Below are 24,492 nucleotides of genomic sequence, written 5' to 3' on the forward strand. Positions count from 1 at the left end.
AGTTTGTTTTAAGGTTAATATATATTTTGCTAGCTTTATAGTCACTTGAACATCAAGAAATTTGCAAGAATGTGATTCCGTATAGTAAGAACTACATCTACCTGATCCCATAACTGGGTTTGTTTCCAGGCTTTGTCTGGCAGGAGACTGCACTTTTCTTGATATGTATACATTAAATAAAACCTATACACAATCTATTCTTGCTTTGTTCTCTCCATGACTCACACCTTATCTATAAAAACAGCTTTTTAAGATTGTAGGAGATAAAATTTTGGCCTTTTAGAAACCAAACACTTTGCTTCTTTACTCAAAATACAATTAAGTTCTACTATTGGACTGCCGCAACTTTATCATCAGACAAAATATCAGTGTTTTATTTTTTTCAAATCTTCGACTCTATTAAAAAGTAGTAAGAGTTATCAGAAGTTTGTGTGACTACCATAAAAAAAATAATTCAGTTTCCACCAGGCTATTCCTAACGATTTGTTAGGACACTCCTATTTGATCCAAGTCCATCTGGCCTTAGGCTGTGTTTCACTTCCATCCTTATATCTGCCTGAAGGGTCTTTTTAGGTACAGAGGAAATCTAAATAAAGCAGAAAAATTAATCATTTTTGTTTATCTGTCTTAAAAGAAAAGCCAGCAGCAAAATGATAGCTACTAACTGAAAGGACCGCAAGCCATGTATCAGTGTCTTAAGTACTTATTTCAGGGTGGTAAATGACAAGTAGAAAAAAGGAGATAAACTCTTCATGGGAACAGTATATTTTCTACATTTCCATTTTGGTTAAGACACAATCTGCACCAGAATTACATCTGTCTAAATGTATACTGCTTGTTACAATGTTCCACAAATACTTGTTTATTGTGCCAGGCACTATGCTAATAAATGCTTTACGTATCTTATTTCTCTCATTAACAGTACGAAGCGGGTGGTACTAACTTAAATGACAGATGGGGAAACTGAGGGAGTCTTAGAGAAATAACTTGTTCAGGGTCATAAAGCCTTCAACAACTTAAGCCCAGGACATATGACTTTTAGAGCCCATGAGAGTAACCCCTCTGCTAAACTGCTGTGAACCAGACCCTTCATACCATAGGATGCAAAGGAACTTCTAGTTGTCGTCCAAGGAATGACAGCAAACGCCTCCACATTAGGCCACTTCCCATAAACATAATCCCTGTTATCAGCCAAAACAATCTATGGTCCTAAAAGAAAACACATATTTAATTTCAATCACAGAAAGCTAGGGTCCTTAGCAATAAAATTCCTGAATTATTATTGTCCTTTCTTGTTATAGAAAGGCACTAAGAACAAGTATCTTTATGACACCCAAAGATAAAGAATCAGGAAAACATCAAAAGAAAAACAATATAAAAGGGCTTAAATATTTTGAAATCTTAAACATAACTGCTTCACTTTGTGTTTTCCTCCAGTGTTTGTTTATATGCATACAAATTCCAGTAGTTATAATCACACAGGACAACCTCAATTTTTTCCTTATATAGCAACAGTTCTCAAACTGAGCATCAAGCGGCCTAGGTATCACAGCACCCCAGAATATTACAGGTTTTCAAGGAAAATGCAGTAATACTGGAATACCATGACAACTACTACTCTTAAGTTATTTTGATTTACTTCATAAACTCTTAGTTAAGATAGCAGAAACTAAGCTCTGTTCTAGGGATGCTGTGAAAAAATCACTAAGACACTTAAAAGCATCATGAACGAAAAAAGTTTGGGGACTCCTGACTTACAGTAAATATTTTTCCTTCAGTGTCACTTTCAAAATTGTATTATTTTTGCAGTGTCATAAATTGTGTTGTTTATGTACAGAATCAGAATTTGTATTGAAACTCACACAGAGAAGGAATCCCATCTGCAAGTATGCCATCAGTTGATTATCAACCATGGCTTAGTTAGTTCCAGTGACTGACAGCTCACTTCCCCCTAACGTAATCTGTTACATAAGTGATCAGTTATCCACTGACTGAAATTCATGCCATAAATGAAGCAGAAATGTACCTCCTTTTAACATGAAGTTAAGATGTTAGATATAAGATATCAAAGAAGACAAGTGCTAATATAAGTTAACTTTTTGTGGACTAGCACATTTCCAGTTAATCAAAACAGAGGGTCCTAATTTATCAAGTAAGAATTATGTTTAAATAAGATCTAGCATATAAAGATTACTGTTGTCTGTGCTGTAGATTGGTTCTGTAATCCCCTATAAATCAAAAGTCTGGGAATGTCAAAATGTGATAAACTTAACAGGTAAGCAAGTTCAAACCAACCTCAAAATTCCCTCTCTCATTAAAACACATACACAAGTAAAGTATGTGACTTATAAGAAAGTAAGGGAAGGGACAAGTATCTGAGAGTTGGAGATTTAATGCTCCCTCTGCTTTGGGCATGTCCCGCAGTACTGCATGCATGCTTTTCATACCTCTGGTGCTCTTCATCCCCTCCACTGTTTAGTCAATCTATTCACTCAGAAGATACTCAGAACATCTTTATATGCCAGAGGCTAAAACACTAAAGATTGATGGGGACATGTCAAAAGTATTCAGAAGCCAGCATGAAAGGCACAATTTGAGCATCATAATAAAGATAGTAATGATGAATTATAACTCACTGACTAAAATAAAACCACATGAACCCATAGAGATATAAATGAGTAACTGTGAGAAAAGGGGACTGCTCTACCTTACAACTGATAAATGTAGGAGTAGTGTTAGAATGATAAAATCACCATTTGGTTTAACTACCATAATAATATTTGATTCCAGCATGAATCAATTTTGGATCAGTTAGTGTAAGCTAAAACAAGAGAGTTGCAAATTTGATGAACAGGATTTTCACATAGAATGAAAAAGAAAAATTAATCCTTCATTAACACTGCCTTACAGTGTAATGCTGTTTTATCAAACCCTTCTACGTAGTTACTTGTTTTGGGAAACATGAGGTAACCTAGGCTATAATTCTACCTATGTGATAATGGATATAATAGTACTGCCTTAATTTTATATGTATTACAGCATATTGATACATTCTCACCTCTTCAAGAGAAGATTCCAAATTCATTCCAAAAGCAACTCCCATTAGTCCAAAAAGTGAAAGAGAGAAGGTTCCCATGGTCAACTGTAGATTCAACCTCATCATAACATTACGATGGCTGGAGGGAGAACACCTACTTAGATCAGCAAATTCACTAAGTAATCTATTGAAGACCACATGGGTTAAATCTACACTTAAAAAGACATGCTTCCATGTAGTAGTTATAGATGACATAATTTATTCCAAAATGAGTTTCTTAAAAGCTTTACTATTTTATAATTATTTTATTAAGAATATACTGGTTGTTTTATACCGTGCTTTCTTACCTGTCCAGATTGATAAATATAATACTCTGAGAATCATCAATCAGTACCCTGAGTTCCCGAGCTGCATTGGAAAGATCTTCAGCTAATCGGTAGTAGTTTTCCATCAGCAACTCCATCTCTTCTGCATGGTCAATTCCAGTACTGCTCTTTTCACTTAATTAAAAGTGGGAGAGAAAGGGATGAAAGGTGCCTATATTCTCTATCCAGAGTTAATATGCCCCCAATGCACACACATCATACAGTTACTATCAAAAAACTTCCTGAATTGGAGTATTCAGCTACCAAGGGAAAACACTAGCCTTTGTCTTTTCTATTAGGATTGAGGGCAATCTGTGCATAGCTTTATCAGCTGATCATTAACATTATAAAGATAAGTCAGGGCACAGGGTTCCATCCCTAAATAGGCTCATCAGAGTCACTGTATGGCCCCAACTTGAGGGACTCTCCTGAAAATGCAAGCTACAAATTACAGGAAAATCCAGATGTGTGAATACTGATGAATTATTGCAAATTAGTGTAAATCAGGTAAAACAAAACCAAAAATGAAAGATGAACATACAGAGCATTTCCTTTCCAAGGTAAAGTGTAACACCATTTTCATATATGAAAAAAATATTTTTGAATGATGTCAATACATAGCTATTTTGCCCCCCTTAACTTATACCTTCCATCCTAGCGGGGAGGATAAGTGAGAATGAAGAACTCTGTAAAAGATATTTATATCATAAATCATATTAGAGACAGACTGTTCTAATAATTTTCCTTGTTAAAATATAAATAACTAATTTCCCAAAATGCTTAAAAATTATCTATACAGACTGTGGAAACTACATTGTACAAAGGTGTCTATATTAATTTCTCATATTGGTCTACAAAGAAAAATGAAATATTTTAAGTACTTAAAAAGCATACATTTGAGTGTGCACAAGAAGAGTAAATGATTTCTAAATTCATAGAGATAAGAAGTTTATAAGATGCGCATTTTCATATTACACCAAATTTACAGAAATATGCTGATATCTTACTCATCTTCCTTCACCCCACTCCTTCCCCCCCCATGTCATTCCTCTCTGCCACTGTACTCTGTAGGTAACTTATTTAGGTAGATGTGTGAACCACTCTGGCAGTTAGTCCCTTGAAGACAAAGGTGATGGTGTGCTTATCTTTATGTTTATTATAGCCATGCAGTGTTGTGTAAACAGTATGTATTAAATATATCCTTGTTAAACTGATTTAGATGAATATAGAATGGAGAAACAGTGAAATGATTGGGGATGAAAAGTGCCCATATTCTTTATTCCAGAAAAATGTTAGGTTCCCTATGAAAAATCATCCTGAAGAAGAAAAGACAGAAGTTAATCCAAAGAGAATAAATAACAAAGCATGATTACATACTTACAAGACTTGAGGGTCACTCCATTTTGTTAGACAAAGCTCTTCAAGCAACTCTTCTTCATCTAAGATTTCCAAAATGGACTCTTTGAAAGTTTTAATATCTGTTTCTAATTCTGAAAGACTGTAAGAGTAGTTCTATAGAAATGATCAATAACATAAACTTAAAAACATATCACTGTAAGAATGGTGTCTTTTTAGGGTATCATTTCAGTACTGACCAAGCAGATTAAGAATCAATTCCTAAACCAAAAATACATTAAAGAGCCTATTATAGCCTTTCATGCAAAATAGACTTTCAATGAACATTAATCTGTGTGGCCCTTTTAGCCCCACCTTCCCAGCCTATTTTCCTATTTTGAAGGCACTAAGAGTAAGTCATTACCATTCAGCAAGACTAGTTGATGTTTTTTAAAAACAGGTAGTAATCACACTAATTTTGTATCTGAATTTATGCTAAACATTTCACAGTTAAGACTACTGAAAGATTAAGATATTTGTGTCTATCTCCCAACTTGGTAAATCACCCATATTTACCTTTTGCCATTTTGTAGTAAGATGTGCAGTTTGCTTCTGTCTACAGAAGAATATTTGGGATCCACTAAAGCTTCCAATGTCTCAAGGATCAGTGGTTCCAAAATGCTAAGTCTTCCCTGCAGACTGTTGATCTAGATAATGACATGGCCTTTCATAAGAATTAAAACAGTCCTCTTACAATACTCATGGTCAGGGAACCTCTGATTAAATATGGAAATCTGTAACAGCTAGGAAGGCTGGTAACATTTCACAACGTGGTCATTGCTGGAATGCCTATTTTAGATAATTCAAAACCTCAGTCTCCTCGGTTAAAAGGTTAACTATGCATAATGTGGTAAGATCACATTTGGTTGACAAAGAATTAACTCCCAGAGGTCTAACCCCTACAAACCCTTATTATGAAAGGAATACAGGATTGATTAATTAAAATAAAACCTGACATTCTGTGGTTAAAACACAAACTTTACATTTGGTAAACAATATCTATGTTCTTTGTAAACAGAATACACAGTATGCCCTCAATATATCCCTGTCATTCCTATAAACAAAACTCTTCTGAAAACCAAAAAGTAACTTGGATTTTAAAAAATAAAATCAGTGTAAGGTCAGAGTATACTTCCCATTATTCAGGTTAATATGAGCATGGTTGATATTCAGCAGATTTGCATTTATATAGCTATACACTAGTAGTTAAAATATTGAAATACTTCCTTACTAGTTGGTAAACAACTGAATAAAGAATTGAATTAAGCTGTAAAATTAATGATATAAATTCCAGCACGTTTATTTCAGCGTGAGCTTCTAAGAGCTTACTCAGCCTGCATATCTGACCATTCTTTGTACCTCTTCCCCTGCTTATCAACTGTGCTCTAATTAGTCACCGTCCCACTGGCTGGTACTAGTTGGTACTGTCACTTAATTACCCTGAGCAGGGAATGTAGCCATCTCCTACTCTCTCAGTAGAGCAAGGCCGGCAAAAGAGAAGAGTACCAGGTTCACCGGATCTCCATCCATCTCATGTTCCCTTCACTGCTCCTCCTCCCACTGTGGCTCGCATGCTCCTAGCACCAACTCTGGCATGCAGCCAGCTCCTGACAGTACTATCCTAACTACTAGGAGGAGAAAAGATAATAAAGGATTTGTGGGGGCCAGAAAAGCAATAACCATCTTTGTTCAGGGCCTGACAGGATCCCCAGACACTCAATGACTATCAGTAAAATGGGGAATTCATTAGAAGAATTGTACATGATTCCTATTTCAATTTGGGTCTCAAACAGAGGTATCATTTAGCTGGATTTGTATACATAAAGGATTGTACAAACTAATCAAGGCATGATTTTGAAAGAATTGGAACGATTTGTGCTATAATATTTATCCCAGGTAAGCAAGCAATTTTACAATATACATGCTATTTAATTTGGAGAATAAAATGGAATACATTTGAAACTTTTTAGATATGTTCATTTATATCATTATCTAGGAGGTTATTTTAAATTACCACCCTTGGCCACAGTTATTAAAATTGTACAAAGGATAGCCAACTTGAAATGTGCTTCATTGAATGTCATAAGTGACTCTCAGAGACTCTACATACTATGCCTAGAGACTTTAGATCTATTTGATTAGGTCATAAAGTTTAAGAATTAAGTATTTTCTCCATACATCATCCTTAGAGATGTTTTTGTTTTGGGGGGAGGGTGCGGTTAGGGAACGTGCCATTGAACAATACCAAATTGTCTTCCTACTCAATAGCATTTTAAACCCAGAACAAATTCAAGAAAGTAAATAAAAACAGGCTTACCCAATATTGCAGGAGTGCTTCTATAGCTCTAAACTCAAAAGGTAAAGGGTATGTAACAAGTTGACCCTCTCCAGCTAACTGTGAAGGGAGTTCCCGGAATAGCCATTGCTCTAAATTTAAATTACGATAATCTAAAATCAGAAGACACTCTGGAGTTATCACAGCTTTCAAATACTGTAAAAAAGCAAGAAAAAAACCCATATATATATGTATATACAGACATACATACATGCATATATACAAGTTGTAGACCTATAGGAAAAAAAAATAACATTCATAAAATAGGGCTTAACACTCTATTAATTTTGGATAAAGCCTAAACTAAATCACTCATTTGGCTTAAAAAAAAAAAAAAAAACAAGACTTTTAAAAAAAAGTATCCCTAAAATATATGTAAATCTTGATATATCTAACTCACTTTCAACAGAATTGGAATTAAATTATATTTATTAAGACTTTGGGTAGTCATGAGAAAAACAGGGAATAAAGGAAACAGGGTATCCTAAAAGTCATGTATTCAATAGATTAGAAAAGAATCATGATTAGTTTGGCTGAAATGGGAAAGTTTCCTTTTTAAAATATCACCAAAACATATTAAACTATTTCAAATTATAAAAATAAAACATAACCTTAGTGCTCTAATATGGAACACTATGCAATTAGAAATTTATTCTAAAGAGAAAGAAAGCCTGGCATCTTTTGTTTAGAAGAGTAACATAGAAGGGAAGGCTGTGACCACTGTATTAGTGCCATAAAAATTAGAGACTTTATATTCTCCCCAGCACTTTATTATGAAAATTTTTATATGGAAAAGTTGAAAAATTATACAGTGAACATCTGTATACATACCATTTATACAATTAACATTCTGCTAAATTTGCTTTATCACACATTTCTCTCACCATCAAAGAGATACTGTTTTGAAGGGTGGAGCTACTGATAACAAAAGAATGGTTTCGGGAGAAAATCATTTGGAAGACTGCTTTCACTTTTTAAAAAATTCTAGACAAATGAACAAAAACCTGCTATCAAAGACTTCCTTGAAGAAAGTAAGTCTTATGTCCACTTCAGGGATAACATCATTGAGACCTGTGTCTTCTAATCTATTTATGAACACCAAACTTTAGCTCACCAAAATAACATGTTCATATTAATTCTCAGTCAGTAAGGTAAGTCAAATTGGGTTAGGTATAGGATGTAGTCAGGGGAGGATGCAATGTATTTTAGAAAGCTTAAAATCTTAGAAAATTTAAATTAATATTATAAACTCTAAGGATATTCTGGGCTTTTTGGAAGAACAGTACTTTCTTGGTAGCTGAAGTTACACTATAATTACATACAACTTTATACAAATGAAAATGTCTATTATAAACCAAGATTCTCTTTCTTATCATGTCAGAAACTAGAGACTGAATTCAAACAGTGAGAATGGAGACCACAGTCATATATTTTTCCAACATAAAATAGAACGATGTTATGCCTCCTGAGTATATGCATATAATCCACATTAAATGCATTCTATTTATAATAATGTTATATTATTAAGTAAATTGTTTCACAGCTATTTTCATTACAAAATTACTTAAATCTAGATATTGATCAAGGTAGTCAGGAAGTAACTTTTATAGGACCACAGTGGAGAAATGTAGATGAAATAAAATCATTTACCTCCATTCTCATAATAATCCTATTATTTCTGGTTGTGATGCTCATGAGATGCTGAAACCTCAAATCTCTGGCTTGAAGACCTAATTCTTGATGTAAATCAGTTTTCTTCCTTTCTATAAGACAAGTAGTTTCAATAAATATGGTGGGCTAAACCAATAATGAGTTTAAATTTTTATTTAATTGTACCCCTCCCTCCACCAAGATAATTTTCTATTACCAGAAACAAAAGCTAAAAGGAGTCTTTTTAATACCCATTTTTATCTCAAAAACATATTCAAGCTAAATCTGGTCAAATACTATTCTTCTCCCTTTGTATCCCTACTTCATAACGTTTCTCTGAACTTAGAAAGGGGCCAGTATCAAAACCACAGCTGTACATTATTATAACTTACAAGATTAATTTCTAGTTCTAGGAATGTTTAATGTGAATTATACAGAGCTGTTCTCTATTTTTTCTAGCCACATTACCATCCTCAGTATTTTAAATCTGTGAACAGGTAATTCAATCTTCACCTTGGAATAATATAAAAATAGGAAAATTAAGTCAGTTCTCACACTAGATTCTCCTACCTGAAAACTAAATTTTATTACCTAAGAGAAAGTGTAACAGATGAAAATACTCCCAAAAATGATCCTGGTTACAGTAATATTTGTACTTACAGCATCAAGCAAAAGCTGAAACCTCAAAAAGAGCCACTTAGAGCTCTAAGGAGAACAATCTCTTAAAGGAGATATTGAGCAAAAAACACAAATTATCTTAGTAGGATCTCAGCAACAGCAGAAACAGGATCATGGGATTGGCAGGGATGGGAGATCTGAAATTGCACGTGAGGTTAGAGAGCAAATAACACTTAGTTTCATTCTTAATGGAACTGTCCATAAGAGCAATCCTGGGCAGAGTTCCATCTCACTGCCATCCAGTGGCCTGTCCCTCCTGTCTCTGCCACTGCACTGTCAGTAGCATTATGTGACTCTGCTTTAAACATGCTACTGGAATAGATGAATGTGAGTATGAGGGAAGTGAAAGGGACACTAAAGGGAAACAAAAAGGAAAACTGTTTGCCCCAGCTGCACACCAGCCTCTCTTCTCCAAAATATTCCTTTAATAGGAATATTAGGGCAAAAGGGGTTTCTGACAGGAAAAAAAACTCTGGAAGAATACATACAGTCCAATGCTGAAGAAAGAGCTCCTTTAACACACCCATAAACACAAAGAATATTCTACGGAAAAGTCACAATTTCTTGATTTCCATCAGATTCACTCACTCATTGATTAAGAAAGTGATTTAGAAGAAAACTAAACTCACCAAAAGAAGTAACACTTCCCTCTTTGTCAAATTTTGTCTGAAGAGAGATAATAAAAACAAAATATTATTTTCTCCCAAATTAGTATGCTATTTATGGGATTATACCACCATGGCATTGTATCTCCCAAATACTGAAATGCAGATATAAGCAATAACTGCCCTTCTTTAGGTTAAATTCAGTTATGAGTTACGGGTTAAAAAATTCCCGATTCCCCAGATTTCCAAATCTGACCTTGGATTATCTTGGTTCCTCTGCAAATCTGATAAAGGAATGTTAGTTGTCTTACTATGCAACATTGCTTATGGTATAAATGTCCAGTGGTTGACAAACTGCATTGGACTGGGAAGACTATAAACCAATTAAGCAGATACCTGGTGGGAGGCTATAGTTTGCTTTACCCCTACTGTGGTGGCTCTAGTAACTGCCCCGTTCCTTCTGGGAGTCCTGGATGTGACTGAGATAATTGCAAGAGATACTGGCATTAGAAAGCGTGGGGATTCTAAGCCAAGGTGGATCTCATACCACCTTTGAGAATATTATCTCCTTGTACCGGAGATGTCACAGAGGGGGCCAGAGAAGCCTGGATAGCTATAAGGACTTTTGAAGTGAAAACACCTGATGCTTTCCTTCTGCATTTCTTATCCTTTGTCTTTCTGAATAGTCTGCGACCAAGTGTGGCTTATCTTGTGAATCTAAGTATCTACTGGAGGCCAATGAAGTTTCTCTGGTGAGCACTGTGGAATCAATATTTAGAGAAAGTTCTCTTCCAAATGAAGAAAGGACACAATGTAGAAAAAGTACTTATTTCCTGTAAAGCAAAGCAAAGCAAACATTTTCCTGTAATACTTGTCCACAGTCAAGTTTGAAAATGTCAGAAAATATTTAATGAATCACTATGTGCTGTGTTTCACTAAGTACTATTAAATACACTTTCAGAAAGACACTCTCTAAAACACAGTTGTAGGTACAAGTCCTGTGTTATTACCATGGGAACATATGTGTGCTGTGTCAAAAACACACAAAAACACAATATATATTTTAGCTTGCTTCTCCTAAGCAAAGATAGATATGAATATATAACGAGTACCCTAAAACATTAGTGTTAAAGGGAAATTCACAATAAAGGAAGCTTCATGTTTTGGGTCAAAGAGACTAGCTCTTCTCTTTAAATTTATTTCACGAACATATATCTGCAGCAGAAAATTTGAAAATAAAGTAAAATAAAACTAATCACCTGAAATGATAAATTTTAAAGAAAACTGATATTTTACCAAATATCCTTCCAGACTTTATCCCATTAAATATATTCATTTTACACACACTTATTGGAGTCTACCCTCACTTTCAACTTAACAACACATGTTGAATATTTTTGCATATTTACCTGTATCTTTTCCTTTAATGGGATTTTTTTGATAAAAAAAGGTCATTCAAACTACCATTTAAAAAAATGTTTACCTTGTAATGTCACTCACATTTCACAGAACTTAACTCTCATTATTTCATTATTTCAAATAGCACGAACTGATTTTAAGTGTACTTAGTAGACAATGATTTCTGCTACAAAGAACCTTATTTCAAAATTTAATATTTGATTTTGTTTTCGTACTTAACTACACTGGCCAACTCTTCCAGGCCATTGAGTAACAGTGGTAACTTTTACATGTAATTCTGGGGGCTATTCATTTTGTATAGTTTATAAAGAAAAGTTCTTATGTTAATAAGTCTAAATAATAATGATAATGGCTAATAGATACAGAATGATTACACGTGTGAAGCACTACTCTCAAAGGTTTTTACATACAGTACAAGTGAGTTAATTAAAACCTCACAACAATTCCATAAAGTAGGTATTATTATTATCCCCAGTTTACAGATGAGAAAACTAAGGCACAAAGATATCATAACCTGACCACGCCACCCAGTTAATAGTAAGAAGCAGAACTGAGATCTGAATTTGGGAATGATGGCTCAGAGAAGCACACTTATTTTTTAATTAAGCCTTAAAAAAAATTAAAAGCCTACAAAGAAGTTGCAAGAATATTACAATGAATTCCCATGTAACTTTCATCTACACTCACCCTTTTTTAACATCTGGCCCCTGTGGCCTTTTTTCACTCTCTTAATGTGTGTGATGCACATTATTCTTGTTATTTTATTTCTTCCTGAATCATTTCAAAGAAAGTTGCAGAAGTCATCACCCTTCAACTCATGCACTCTTAAATACTACACTGTGCTTCCTTCAAAATGTTTCTGTGTATATTATTTTTCACAGCACAGGTTCAAGCCCCTCTGTGACTAACAGCCTTCAAGGACTTCTAAATAGATCAGGGGACATTTTGAGTATTCAAGTAGGAAACTCTGAACTGTGATTTGAACAACCTGATTAACTAAAAGAACAGTAATTAAAAGAAGGGCTCCACAGTCATTAACAAAGTTTCAAGAGTGCTGCTAAGCAAATCTTGCTGGCATTCAGGTCAACAGCTAAGCAAAACACAAAGACAAAAGGACTTGTAAGTTTAGTGATTCATTATAAAACAAAAAATAATATCTTGGCCCACGAGTCCAACCCAGTTAACTTAAGTATGGGAGTACTTTCTGTAAGTTATCAAATGTACCATTCATACTCACCACAGTAAACACGGGGGCTACACTGGCTAAAGTGGCTTGAGAGACATCAGAAGTTCTAGAATGGTACACTTCACCTGAAGAATGAATTAGAGAATTCCCTGTAACCAGATGACTGTTTTTCACATATAGTAAGGCACAACTCTCACAGTATGTAGAGGTCTTCAGACTATTTTACTGTTTTTTGAAACTTTTTTCCAAGAGAAAAAATAAGAAACATACTTTTTGTTAATCTTCATATTTGTGATTATATAGGTTTGGTGGGGAATGACTTTTAAAAAAATGGCTTAGATGACACAATAGAATAATTCATGGATTCCAACCCCTATTTCCCCTAATTATGATTGATCTCTCAAAACTGGAGGAACAATGTACAACACAGTGTTCTGAAAGTACAAGAAAATGTCAATTCTTTTTGCATACCTAAAAAGGCTCTTCATGCAAATTACATTGGTAGATAAACTCCAGGAAACATAAATCACAAATACCACCTAACCTTTCAGAATTCCAGTATCAGGATCCTACAGATTTTACTTCTATGTATTAACTTATTTTCCACAGTACTTTACAGTGAATACTTACGAAATAACCCAGTGAATGAAGACAAATATTTATGTGAAAATAAATCTCTTTAAAACATTTGATTAGACTGAGTTGAGCTAATCTCTGAAGTACAAGTAAATTTAATGACTGACAAAGAACACTGTAAAAACACTAAACATAAGTGGAATGGGCAGAAGGTATAAAAATATTACCAATTATTTATGTTTCCAAAGAAATCATGCTGATCCCACAGATGTTGACATATTGTCACTTTTGATTTTATTCCTTCCCATTACAGGCATCTGATACATATAATCTTAGCATCTGAGGTATGTTGTTTCCCTTTTACAAAATACAAATTATAATAGATGAATAAAAGTAAAAGAACTATATATCAGCATTTCCTAATCAGTTCCAGATTAGATAAGGTATTACCAGGACAGAGATTCTGAATCTCAATGTTTGGCTTATAACATTACAACTTGTTTCCCAAGTATCGAAGGAGAGAGTATGGGATATACAACACAATTCAGAAAGACTCTCCAGTGAGTGTGGAGAATGAGGCGGTGATGGTGAGTTACTCTGGGATGCTTTTCAGAGTACAGCAGAAAATTTATTTGAGGACAGTGCAATATTTTTGGGAAGCCATACATTTTAATGTCCTTTGTTTCTAAGCAATATTAGCACCCACATTCTCACACTATGAAAATGTTAATATATCACCACAAACATTATAATGTTTTATTATTTGGTGAAAAAAAATACATCACTCTCCCCCACACCCCGTAAGGCTATTGGTTACATGGTGCTTGAACAGAGATTTTTCTCAGGAACATCTACCATGAAATCTCAACTTTTCGGCCTCATTTCTAGGTGCCTTCCCACCCCTTACCTGAGCGATGGGACAAATGCATAAGTGTGTTCATAAGAAAGAGATAGAAGACAGAGAAAATAAATTAATATTCATAAAAATACTCCGGGTAGATGAACCCAATCTTGACTTCAGAACTACCTTGACGAAAAAGGGTCTAACTTGTTAAAAACAAAACAAGGCAAATAAAAAAAAACAACCCTTCTCACAAGAGCACTTAAGCGGGGAGACCTACACCAAGGGGCGGTGAGTAAGGAGGGCTCGGCCGGGAGGTCCCTAGCAGGGCACACGGCACAGCCGCCCTCGGGGGCGGTGGGTGGCAGCTGGGTCTGTGGACCTGTGCAAGTCTGAGAGAGGGCAGGGCCGCCCTAGGGCGCGCCGGCAGGCCACGGCCTGAACGGAACGCGGGGCGGGGCGGCCACAGCCGAGCCCGGTCGGGCGGCAAGGTCAGGGACCCGAGTTCCCCGCGGAACGGGGAGGGCAGTACCTTGCAGGCGGGGGCGGGGTCTGCACAGCAGCGCGGCCCGGGTCCGTCCCAGCGGTTTGGCTGCGGTAGTGCAAGCGGCAGCAGGGCGAGCCGCGGGCGTCAGGCCCAGGGCCAGAGCACACAGGCTGCGCTGAGGCGGCCACAGAGCGCGAGGCAGGAGTGGGGTCAGGCTCCGGAGGCATTCCATGGCGCTGGAGCGAGGAGGAGCCAGTATCGCCACCCCAGCCCTTCATGCCGGAAGCTGGCGGTACCAGACGGTGGCGGGTCACAGGGCACTGCGCGCCCCACACTAGCGCGAGCGCGCAAGGTACTTCCGCTGCGAACCGGGCGTGCGCACGGAGCACGGCGCCTACATCTTACTTCCCACGTATGCTCGGAAGGTGCCTTTGGGGACACTTCTGGGTCCCGTGGCCAATCACAGTTTGATTCCCATACCTGTGCGTGTACCGGTAGGAAAGCGGTATGCAGGTATCTCAAAAACCTGAAAATAGAAAAACACGAGCCAGTAATTACAATTTTGGCAGTTTACCCGCACAAAACAAAATCACTAATGTGCAAACAAGTATGCGCTCCTATTTACTGCAGCACTTAATACCCTACCCAAGATATGGAAGTAGTCTAAATGTCCATCAATAGCTGAATGAATAAGGGTGTGATCCATACATACAATGGAATATTCCTCAGCCATAAAAAGAATGTAATCCTGTCATTTGTGACAACATCCACCAAGGGACCTAAAGGGTATTATCAAAGTGAAGTCAGAGAAAGATAAATACCTTATGATTTCACTTACATGTGGAATCTAAGAAATAAAACAAATGAGCAAACAAAATGAGATAGGGAGCATGGGCTTAGACAGAGAAGGGTGAGGGCCTCCAGAAAAAAACAAAGCAAGATAATTCATTGTGAGATTTACTTTGGCCTGCTGGGGGCCCAGTTTATTTTTTTGACTTTACCCAGGTGCTGCTTTTTTCCTCCTCCAGCCCTAATCAAGTGATTTGCAACCTGGGCAATTGATTTAGCAAGCAGGCCCAAACAATTTAGAAAAAACAGGAAAGATTCCATCTTGAAGATACGACTGCATTTTAACACCCAGTTAGTTAAAAAAGTAAGTTTCTTAACATACTCTTTAACAAACAGACAATAACTCAGCCCACCTCGGGAGCAAAGCAGGCAGTCTTGATTGATATGCTTCCAGACCAGGAAGCTGCTATCCTGGGAGGAAATCAGAGCAGTAAATTTCTTATAAATAACCTGGAAGACTGATAATAAATTAAAGTCTCTTCAAAGATAAACATTTTGGGACCACTTAGCAGGTCTGCATCCCTAGTCCTTTGTCTCTTAACCTCCTGTATATCCCTTAGACAATGCACCACCCCAGGGTTCTCTTGTCCCCTCCTGGCATGAGCCAGGAGCTCTGTCCTCTCACTTTATTTCTAAATAAAAGCCTCTCCTCAGCTCTCCTACCTTGAGTGTTTGTGAAGTTCATTCTTTGAGTCCATGAACAAGAATCTCAGCATCAAAAACATGTAGACACATAAACAGAGAATAGACTGGTGGATGCCAAAAGCGACGGGCAGGGAAAAATAGGTGAATGTGACAAAGAGGTATATACTCCCAGTTATAAACTCACAATGATGGAAATATAGTATAAGGAATACAGTCAATATCTACATATGTTGACAAATGGTAACTACACTTTTCATGATAAGCATTTAGAGATTTACATAATTGTCAAATCACAATCTTGTATACCTGAAACAAATATAATATTGCATTGCCATGAAAAAGAAAAAAGAATGTTGAGGAATATAAAACTTGAACAAAACACATGAAAATACTTTTTGAACTTTAAAATAAACAAACAAGGAAAGTAAAGGAATAGGCATACTAATTAGGAAGTGGAAGTATCCATTACTGGAAAGAAGCATGTAAAGGAAGGAAGGAGATTAGAAACATCTTAATGTCTTCTTTGAAACAGATATAAAAAAATAGATGAACTGCCTTCAGACTTTCTATTTGAAGCCAGAGAATATCTATTTTCCATAAATACATCTGATCTAAAATAAGAAGCCACTGTCTTGCTTCTTAAATACAATGGCTATTTAAGTCTTATGTATATTTCATTTTATATGGTTTTATGTAGTATATAATAGATGGTAATACAAAAAAATCATGTTTTGATTTTCTAAACTTGATTCATGAATTCTGCTTATTCTATCAAATAACAAATACTTTGTCTTGATTTGCTTATTTTTTTTAACAGATTGACTCACACAGAGGTCCAGCAAAGAACATTGGGAAATACTGAAAAGATTTAGTATAGATAATTTTTTGACATGTAGACACTGAGTATATGCATTGGTCTTTTCCATAACCTAGCCATAACATCATCTTGACTATGCTTTCATGCCTGAATATTGTGATCAGTATCAAGTATAAAAACGTCTTTGTAATAGCAGTGAAGTACATGTAGTGGCTAAGACCCCAGGTTTTAGAGAGAGACAGTCCTGGGTTCAAATCACACATTTCTGCTCCTTATTCCCAGTCCACCTCAGGAAATGATTTAACCTCAGTGGGTCTGTGGTTCCCTCAATGGTAATATAGGGACAGTAAAACCCACCTTACTAGGTCAAATGATTATGAAGATTAAAGTAAACAACACATTCAAAATGCCTCGGACAGAGCACAGTGCTTGGACTGTGGGGTGTAACTGTCATCTGTGATGGGGGCAAGAGCAGTGCTTGTATCCATGGCACCCATTGTGTGAGGTCATCATATGCCATGATTCTGAGCCTGGCTCCACAGCATAAAGGGCGGTCAGGACTGCTGGCTCTGGCTGCAGAAGTGCCCAGAGTGGTTCAGGCTGAATCCAGCTTTAAGGTTCTTTTAAGGAAAAAGGAACACTAAAAAAATTTTCTTGACCTTCACACCAAAGGAATTCTCTCTCAAAAAAGAAGTATAAGGTAATTTTTAAAAATTGTTTTAGAAAGGTTATTTTGAAAGGATGCTTTTCCTATGTCTGGACATAGTACTTGGGACTCTAAATAAGGTCACATAACTGTATTTGTTTTGATTTCCTTATGGAGGACAACCAGCTCTTGATTATTACCTATGCACTAAGCAGGCTTATTCCTGTAGTACACTAGCGTTATGCTGGTGTATGTGTTTCCGCGAGGAGACTTATAGTGGGAAATCTGAAATATCACAAAAGTAGGCAAAATAATGTAGATCATGTACCTATCATCAGCTTTAGAAATTATCATATGAACAATATTGTTTTACATATATTCCCATCTACTGCTCCTCTTCCATAATTTGTTGAAGCAAATCTTAGACATCATACTTCATCTGTAAATGTATCTAAAAGATAAGAATTCTTGTTTGCTACAAAAGTATCACAGTACCATTATCATACTTTAAAATGATAATTTCTTGATATCAAATATCAGACATTGTTCAAAATTTTCATTGTTTAAAATCTTAACTCTCAGAATTTCCTGAACAGTTTGTCTATTTGAATCAAAATCTAGGTAGATCCAAACATTGGGCATGTTTGATACATCCTTTAAGGCCCCTTTAGTCTTCTCACAGTGTTTTCAGTTCTTGAAATTCATTTGTTGAATAAACTGGGTAATTTGTAGAATTTCCTACAGACTGGGTTTTGCTGTGTAGTTTATAAAGCCAGGGAACTGTTTGTCACCTTTTTATATAGACTCTCTTACTTTGTTCTTTAGATTTTTACCCTTTTGCATGACTTCCCTTAATATTAATTTCACCCAGATTTTACCTTTATAAAAATATTTAAATTATTAGCCTTCATAGAATAGCTTGCATCAAGCCCCACCCCCTTGGAATGGTCGGCTGAGTCCTAGGCAGGCGTGAGAATCTCAAGCTGATCCCATTGCCTCTCATCACTCTCGTTCACTTACAGTGTATAAAATGACATAGATGCTGTTAATTATAGACTGTTTGGGACTTTATATTCAGAGTGGAGAGAGTTCGAGTTAGTTAGATTTCAGGGTTGTTCTAAATCTACTTATTATATTATTTAATAAATATTTTTTTCTTAAAATGATAAAAAAATACATGTTCCATTTGTATCTGACATGCTCTGACAATCTAGGTCATTCGGTTCAGTAAGTCTGCTATAGAAATGTGGCATGAGGTCCTTGAATTTTAAGTTTAAATGGCTGCTGAATAAAGATCCTTGATATTGTCATGCAGTTTTTATGTGTTAGGTAGAACCACATGAAATTGCCTATTTTCTAAGTAAAAAATGATTACATATCTACAATTTTATATAGTTTGACCTAATGGACAAGTATAGAACAAGTGCAATACTTGTAACATGTTCTAAATCTTCCCTGAAATTATATATTAAAAGCTTTTTATTTTTTTAGGAGAAAGAAATCAGAAGACAACAAGCTGTTCTTCTGAAGCATCAGGTCTGGAGACATAAAGTTAAACAATTGTTGAAATGTACATTTTATGATTCTTCTTAAATCTTAATTTGGGGAGAATCTTGAAAATATTTTCTTAAAACTTTCCATTATGATTCCCCCTTAAGTTTTCCCTTCATCTTACAGTTATTGCCTTGCTTTCGTATTGGTGTCTTTTGGGGGGTTAAAAATTGGTTTCATGACTGTGTGATTTCTGTTTCATAATGTTGTGCCAACTCTTTCTACCAGGAGGTGGAGAGGCATAGACTAGATATGGTATGGGTATGTTTATTTTTGTACATCTAACACCGCATTGTGATTTGGTTGTGATGTGGTTGTAATAGCAATGCATAAAGTGTAGCACTGCTGCTGTCATATTACATACTGCTGCATGGCTTTACAGCACAGTGCATTGCTTACATCTGCTTGTCTGTCTGTAAGTATGATCTGTCCCCAAGATTTTTAATTGAATTGTGTAAGCCTTATTGAAGGCCGCTGTCTGAAAATTTGGGTTACTGATGTCAAAATGAAAGTTGGATAACTGTACAAATCAGGTACAATTATGACCCGTATTCTCCCATCTTTCCTGATGCAAAACTGCCATTGAATAAAATGGGAATTTTCAGTTAGGTTGACGAGAGAATATGAAATAGATTCGTGTTTTATAGGTAAATTTTAGAAGTGATATTAGAAATATCCCTTTGGGGGTACTAAGAAGAATTGATTAGACGTTACGACTTTGATTTTTGAATTTTGAAATGAAATGAGATGATCAAACTAAGCTACTGGTAGTGCTTATCTTATTTTCATACTGTGCCTTTTAGATGCCCTTATGGCCAATGGTGCAGCTTTTATGTCTTTAAGTAGTGCATCAAGTGGCAGACATCAGTAAATAGGAGTATCCCGTTTCATTGGTATTTTTATATGAACCACATCTAAGCAAAGAGCAGAGAAAAGGAACAACAGAGGAAAATGATTCGGGTCACTTGTCAAAACAGCCCAGTTGTACCTCTGTTAAGGAACCAAAACGAGAGGAGGCTGAGTACGTGACTTTTTGCTGGTATTATTTCTGTTCCCCTGTCCTATATGTTCATAACATCCCATTGTATTTGTTTAGAAAGGTTCCACCATTCTACAGGTGATTTTTGACCATTTGTGTAAGTAGGAATTTTCCTATGTAATGTCAACTCTGTACTATAAGTAAATGTATTCTTTCATGTGTTTTTATGAATTAATTTGCATTGTCTTTACTTGGAAGAGAATGAAAACTAAACTTTTACTAAAAATAGATAACTCTAAAGCATGGATATTGATTTCAAATATTATTTTCTCTAGTATGATCCTTACCGAAATAGAAAATCATGAGGATGCATGGCCTTTTCATCTTCCTGTAAACTTGAACTTTGTTCCTGGTTATACCAAAGTTATTAAGAAGCCTATGGATTTTTCCACAATTAGAGAGAAATTAATTAGTGGACAGTAAGTAAATCATTTCTGTTCAGTGTTTATTGAATGTTATGTGCTCAGTACTCTTATAGTGAGCCAAGAATACATCAATTACAAGCCCTGCCTTTAGAGACAGGATATATATGTGTGGTTAAGGTAGTATGATATGGAAGATAAGTTAATTAAAATTATATCAGTAATTAGAAATAGAATAGTAAAGCTGTTTTGATACTGGAAGGCCACCAAACCTAGCCTGGGAGTTAAGGAAAAGTATCAGGGAAGCCTACCAAAGTGACTAAGTGACATCTAAGCTGGAGCTTATATTATGCATTGTTGGGATATCAATACCATTTCATGTGCATTTCACAAAAATTGATTTCATAATCTTTTCAGATTATTATAAGATGGATTGTTGGAAATTTTAAATAATGAAAGCTTTACAATGAATCATAGATTACAAAAAAGGCATTTGTTAAAAGTAGAAGAAAATTATTATTTGCCCCTGTCCTTACCATATCGTCTTTGTGATCCTATCCGAAGGGTAAAGTGGCTTCCTGGTTGCAGTTAATGATCTTTGTTAAAACCACTTCAGACTCCTGCCAGGGAGTGACCACTGTCAGTGGGCTTTAGTTGGTTCTGGATACTGGACTCATGTGGAACCACAGGAAGGAATGAGGCTGTTTGCTTACAGAACAAACCCACAGGAAGCATTTCACGGGAGCATGGCCAGGAGCCGTGGCGCTGCACGGGCCTCTGCTCCACTCTCCCGCTCCCTTTATTCCTCTGTACTGCTTTCGGCTAATGTAGCTCGTGCCCATAACTGCAGGCAAATTCACCAGTAATTCTGGAGAGAAAAGGAACTTTACATGAAAAATAACCATAAAATATATTTTGATCACATTCTTACTGTGTTTTTTAAAAACATTATTTAACAGTGTATTATATGATCTCTCCTGGATATTCTTTGGGAGAAAATGACCGTGTTCTATAATTTATATTCAATTTAGAAGTGTTGATTAGAACTTAACTCATTGATGACCAACATTCTTCTCATATGTATCAAAGGAATTAATAAATGTACCAAATGACTACTGATTTATTTGTTTGTAGGCTGAAATGTCAGTCTTTCAAAAGATTCTATTTACCTTTTAAAAAATTAAAATTCAGAAAACATTTAAGACTGTTAAAATATTGGTTCTATTGTGAACCAAAGAGCAGAAGCTGGTGTCTAGATAGGAACTAGTTTTTTTGCTTTTTTAATGAAAATACGCAGATGTTTAGGTGGGTAGCACATGGCCAGGACAGACTTACACAGGAAGACTTTACCAGTGTTTAAATCAACTCTTGACTTTATCTTCTGCGATTCTCCAGTCCCTGGGCGGAGGATGAACTTCAGCCTCAAAATCCCCAAAACACATAGGTTCAAACATTAAAACAGAGCTTAGACATTAACAAAAATTGGAGCTCCCTTTTGAGAACGAGTCCTGGTGAATGGAGGAGGAACATAGCAGAGGGAGGCAGGCGGAGGGGAGCAGTTCTGTATGATCCCGTTCATGACACCAGCTGTGTCGGAGGCAAAATTCAGTGGATTCAAGCTCCTCTAACTTCAGGTTGTTCGATTAAAGCCAAACTAATGAGCTGGAAAGAAAACTCCAACAATATTTCAAATATTTAAATCAGGAATTTATAGAACAGAGGGGAGGAGGTGCCTAGTTTAATGAGTATGGGTTCTGTCAGCTGCCCTGTCCTGTGAAGGGACAGCAGAGGCGTGAGCACCGCACTCACCGCACCTAGAATCTCACCGAGAATTCTTTCCTGGATTCCACTCTCCCTGACATTAATCATTAACCTTTTCTTGTAGTAAGGAAGAGTCTAAAGAGCGAGATATTTCTCAAAGTAACATTAAAATATTTTATAAAAACTATTCTCATACGTTGTATGATTCTATTTTTATGAAATACCCAGAATAAGTTAATCCATAGAGATCGAAAAACAGATTAGTTATTTCCAGGGACTGGGATAGGGAGGAATAGAGAGTAACTGTTTAATGGGTTGGGTATGAGGTTTCACTTTAGGGTAATGACAATGTTTTGAAACTAAATAGAGGGGTGGTAGTATAATGTGTGAATATACTAAATGCCACTGAATTATTTACCTTAAAATGGCCACTTTTATGTTATGTGACTGTCACCTGAATAAAAATCATAATTCCCAGAAGAATAGGAAAATGGGTGAGGTTACATAAATACTGACTTAATTCTCTTATTATTGCATATATCATAATGAGAGAGTGAAAAATACTATACAAGGTATTTGATGAAAGAAATAGTTCCACTTTTACCAGGTCTCAGAGCTCCAGTGTGTACTTCATAGGTATTTCTAAAAGGTAAATTAGTGTTCAGCTTATCATACATCATACATTAGAATTAATTTAAATTTGGATATCCAAAAGCCCTCCTTCAAAATGTATTGATTTGGCTTGAGTTGGCTTGAAACAAGGCAGTCCGTTTTTACCAAAAAGCTTAGGCAGGTGCATTCATCATTCTATCTTCTCTGTGCTCTTACAGAGAAAGAGAATCAGGTTTATCGCACCAAAAAAAGCACAGACTCCACAGTGCTTCCAATGGAAGGACAGATCCTCGTAGTGTTTCTCTGTGAAGGGATAACACGTGCTGTTTTGTTGTTGGGATCATCTAATCCATTGCTTGAGAAAAGAGCACGTTTGAGAAGAGAAGAGAAAGAGGAAATGGGGAAGATTTAACACAGTGGCATCTCCTGGGATGTAGGTGAAGGCTCCAGGGAAGCTGTAATGTGTATCGTGCATAGGAGACATTGACATTATTTCTAATGAGACTAAGTTGTTGTGAATGTGGGTCATAGGGTACTACAAGTGCTACAATTGGTCAGAAAAGTTAAACTAGTCAAGTGGGATGAGTCCTGGGATGGAATTGTGATTCAAGTCAAACCGGAAATTGGATGGGGGGAGAAATGCTAGTTAGTTGAAATATATCTTGATCTTTTGAGAAATATGTTTTTCCATTTAACCTGTCTATATCCTTTATAGTCCAGAACACATGGAAGTTTTAAAATGTTCCATTTGTAAGAGGATATAAGGTGTTTTATTTCTGCTTAAATGCAATTTTTTTCTCTTACCTTTTCATATTTACTTTTGATTTTACCTTTTTATTATCATTTCATTTGTTTACAAAACAAAGCCACCCTACAAAAGAACCTCTAAATCATGTGTTTTCTTTCAGGTATCCAAACCTGGAAGCCTTTGCTGTCGATGTCAGGCTTGTTTTTGACAACTGTGAAGCCTTTAATTAAGATGATTCTGATACAGGCAGAGCCGGCCACAGTATGAGGAAGTATTTTGAGAAAAAGTGGACAGATACTCTCAAAGTGAGCCGAAGCTACAATAATCTCTTTTTTCCTTTTCAATAAGGATGAATAAGATGAGCAATGTCAACTATATTTTACATAAATGTGCAAGGCACATGCATAATGACTTTTTTCTTAGTAAAAGTATCACACAAAATCAGTATCAGAAGAATGATACCATTTTTAAAGGCTTCACTCCTACAACAACCAAGGCCCTTGGCTTGTGTGATTTATCAGCTAATTTAGGTAGAACAGGGAAGCACACCCAAAGAATTTTCAAAGGTTAGGGTGTTATAGAGTAACAGCAATTAAAATATATCAAATCGCACAGAATATTCAACACCAGAGCTCTAACGTTGGAGATGGTTCTCCTTTCCCTCTCAATAAATATCTACTTTTCCTTTTTTTATTTTGTAGTTTATTTTTTAGTGAATGTATTTAATTTTATGAATCATTCATGATTAAACCACATTCAGAATCTTCGTTTTCTATGAAAAGGAGGAACTAGAAAATTGCTTTAAATCTTGAAAATACAAGGAATGTTTTAGGAGGAATGTCTCTGAGCAGGACGGACCCCTCGTGACCAGGCCTTTCCTCAGGTGTC

General features: G+C 36.0%; 2 protein-coding genes and 1 long non-coding RNA gene across 4 annotated transcripts in view; 2 read left to right on the top strand and 1 right to left on the bottom strand.

The window, feature by feature from the left end:
- The window catches only part of GPLD1 (glycosylphosphatidylinositol specific phospholipase D1), an 84,928-nt gene extending 80,109 nt beyond the window's left edge, over positions 1–4,819 (top strand). The window contains exon 27 of the mRNA XM_017663619.3: positions 4,688–4,819. Coding sequence (XP_017519108.3) covers positions 4,688–4,771 — 84 coding nt within the window. The 3' untranslated portion in view covers positions 4,772–4,819. The remainder of the gene's footprint in view (positions 1–4,687) is intronic.
- MRS2 (magnesium transporter MRS2) lies at positions 354–14,931 on the bottom strand. Of its 2 annotated transcripts, XM_017663625.3 has the most exons (11): positions 14,620–14,931; positions 12,722–12,795; positions 10,090–10,126; positions 8,783–8,895; positions 7,115–7,288; positions 5,314–5,444; positions 4,784–4,900; positions 3,385–3,537; positions 3,059–3,176; positions 1,096–1,209; positions 354–586 (listed from the first exon to the last, which is right to left on the bottom strand). In XM_017663625.3, the coding sequence occupies exons 1-11, from the start codon at positions 14,804–14,806 to the stop codon at positions 476–478; spliced, it is 1,329 nt and encodes a 442-aa protein (XP_017519114.1). In that variant the 5' UTR covers positions 14,807–14,931; the 3' UTR covers positions 354–475. The 2 variants fall into 2 exon arrangements, with proteins under 2 accessions (XP_017519114.1, XP_073080822.1); XM_073224721.1 differs by lacking the exon at positions 7,115–7,288.
- A 130-nt stretch (positions 14,932–15,061) lies between these two features.
- On the top strand, positions 15,062–24,288 carry LOC140846840 (uncharacterized). Its single transcript, XR_012126301.1, has 3 exons — positions 15,062–17,585; positions 19,023–20,540; positions 23,765–24,288. It is a non-coding gene; the product is annotated as an uncharacterized lncRNA (long non-coding RNA).
- Positions 24,289–24,492: the final 204 nt, after the last annotated feature.

Source organism: Manis javanica, chromosome 16, assembly GCF_040802235.1.
Source record: "Manis javanica isolate MJ-LG chromosome 16, MJ_LKY, whole genome shotgun sequence".
Classification (NCBI taxonomy): domain Eukaryota; kingdom Metazoa; phylum Chordata; class Mammalia; order Pholidota; family Manidae; genus Manis; species Manis javanica.

Coding starts and splice junctions, on each gene's coding strand:
- MRS2 (XM_017663625.3), bottom strand. CDS start 14,806: ATGGAATGCCTCCGGAGCCTGACCCCACTCCTGCCTCGCGCTCTGTGG. Junction 10,127..12,721: donor TAGCCCCCGTGTTTACTGTG/GTGAGTATGAAT, acceptor ATCTCTCTTCAG/ACAAAATTTGACAAAGAGGG. Junction 7,289..8,782: donor GGATTATTATGAGAATGGAG/GTAAATGATTTT, acceptor GCTTTTTTACAG/TATTTGAAAGCTGTGATAAC.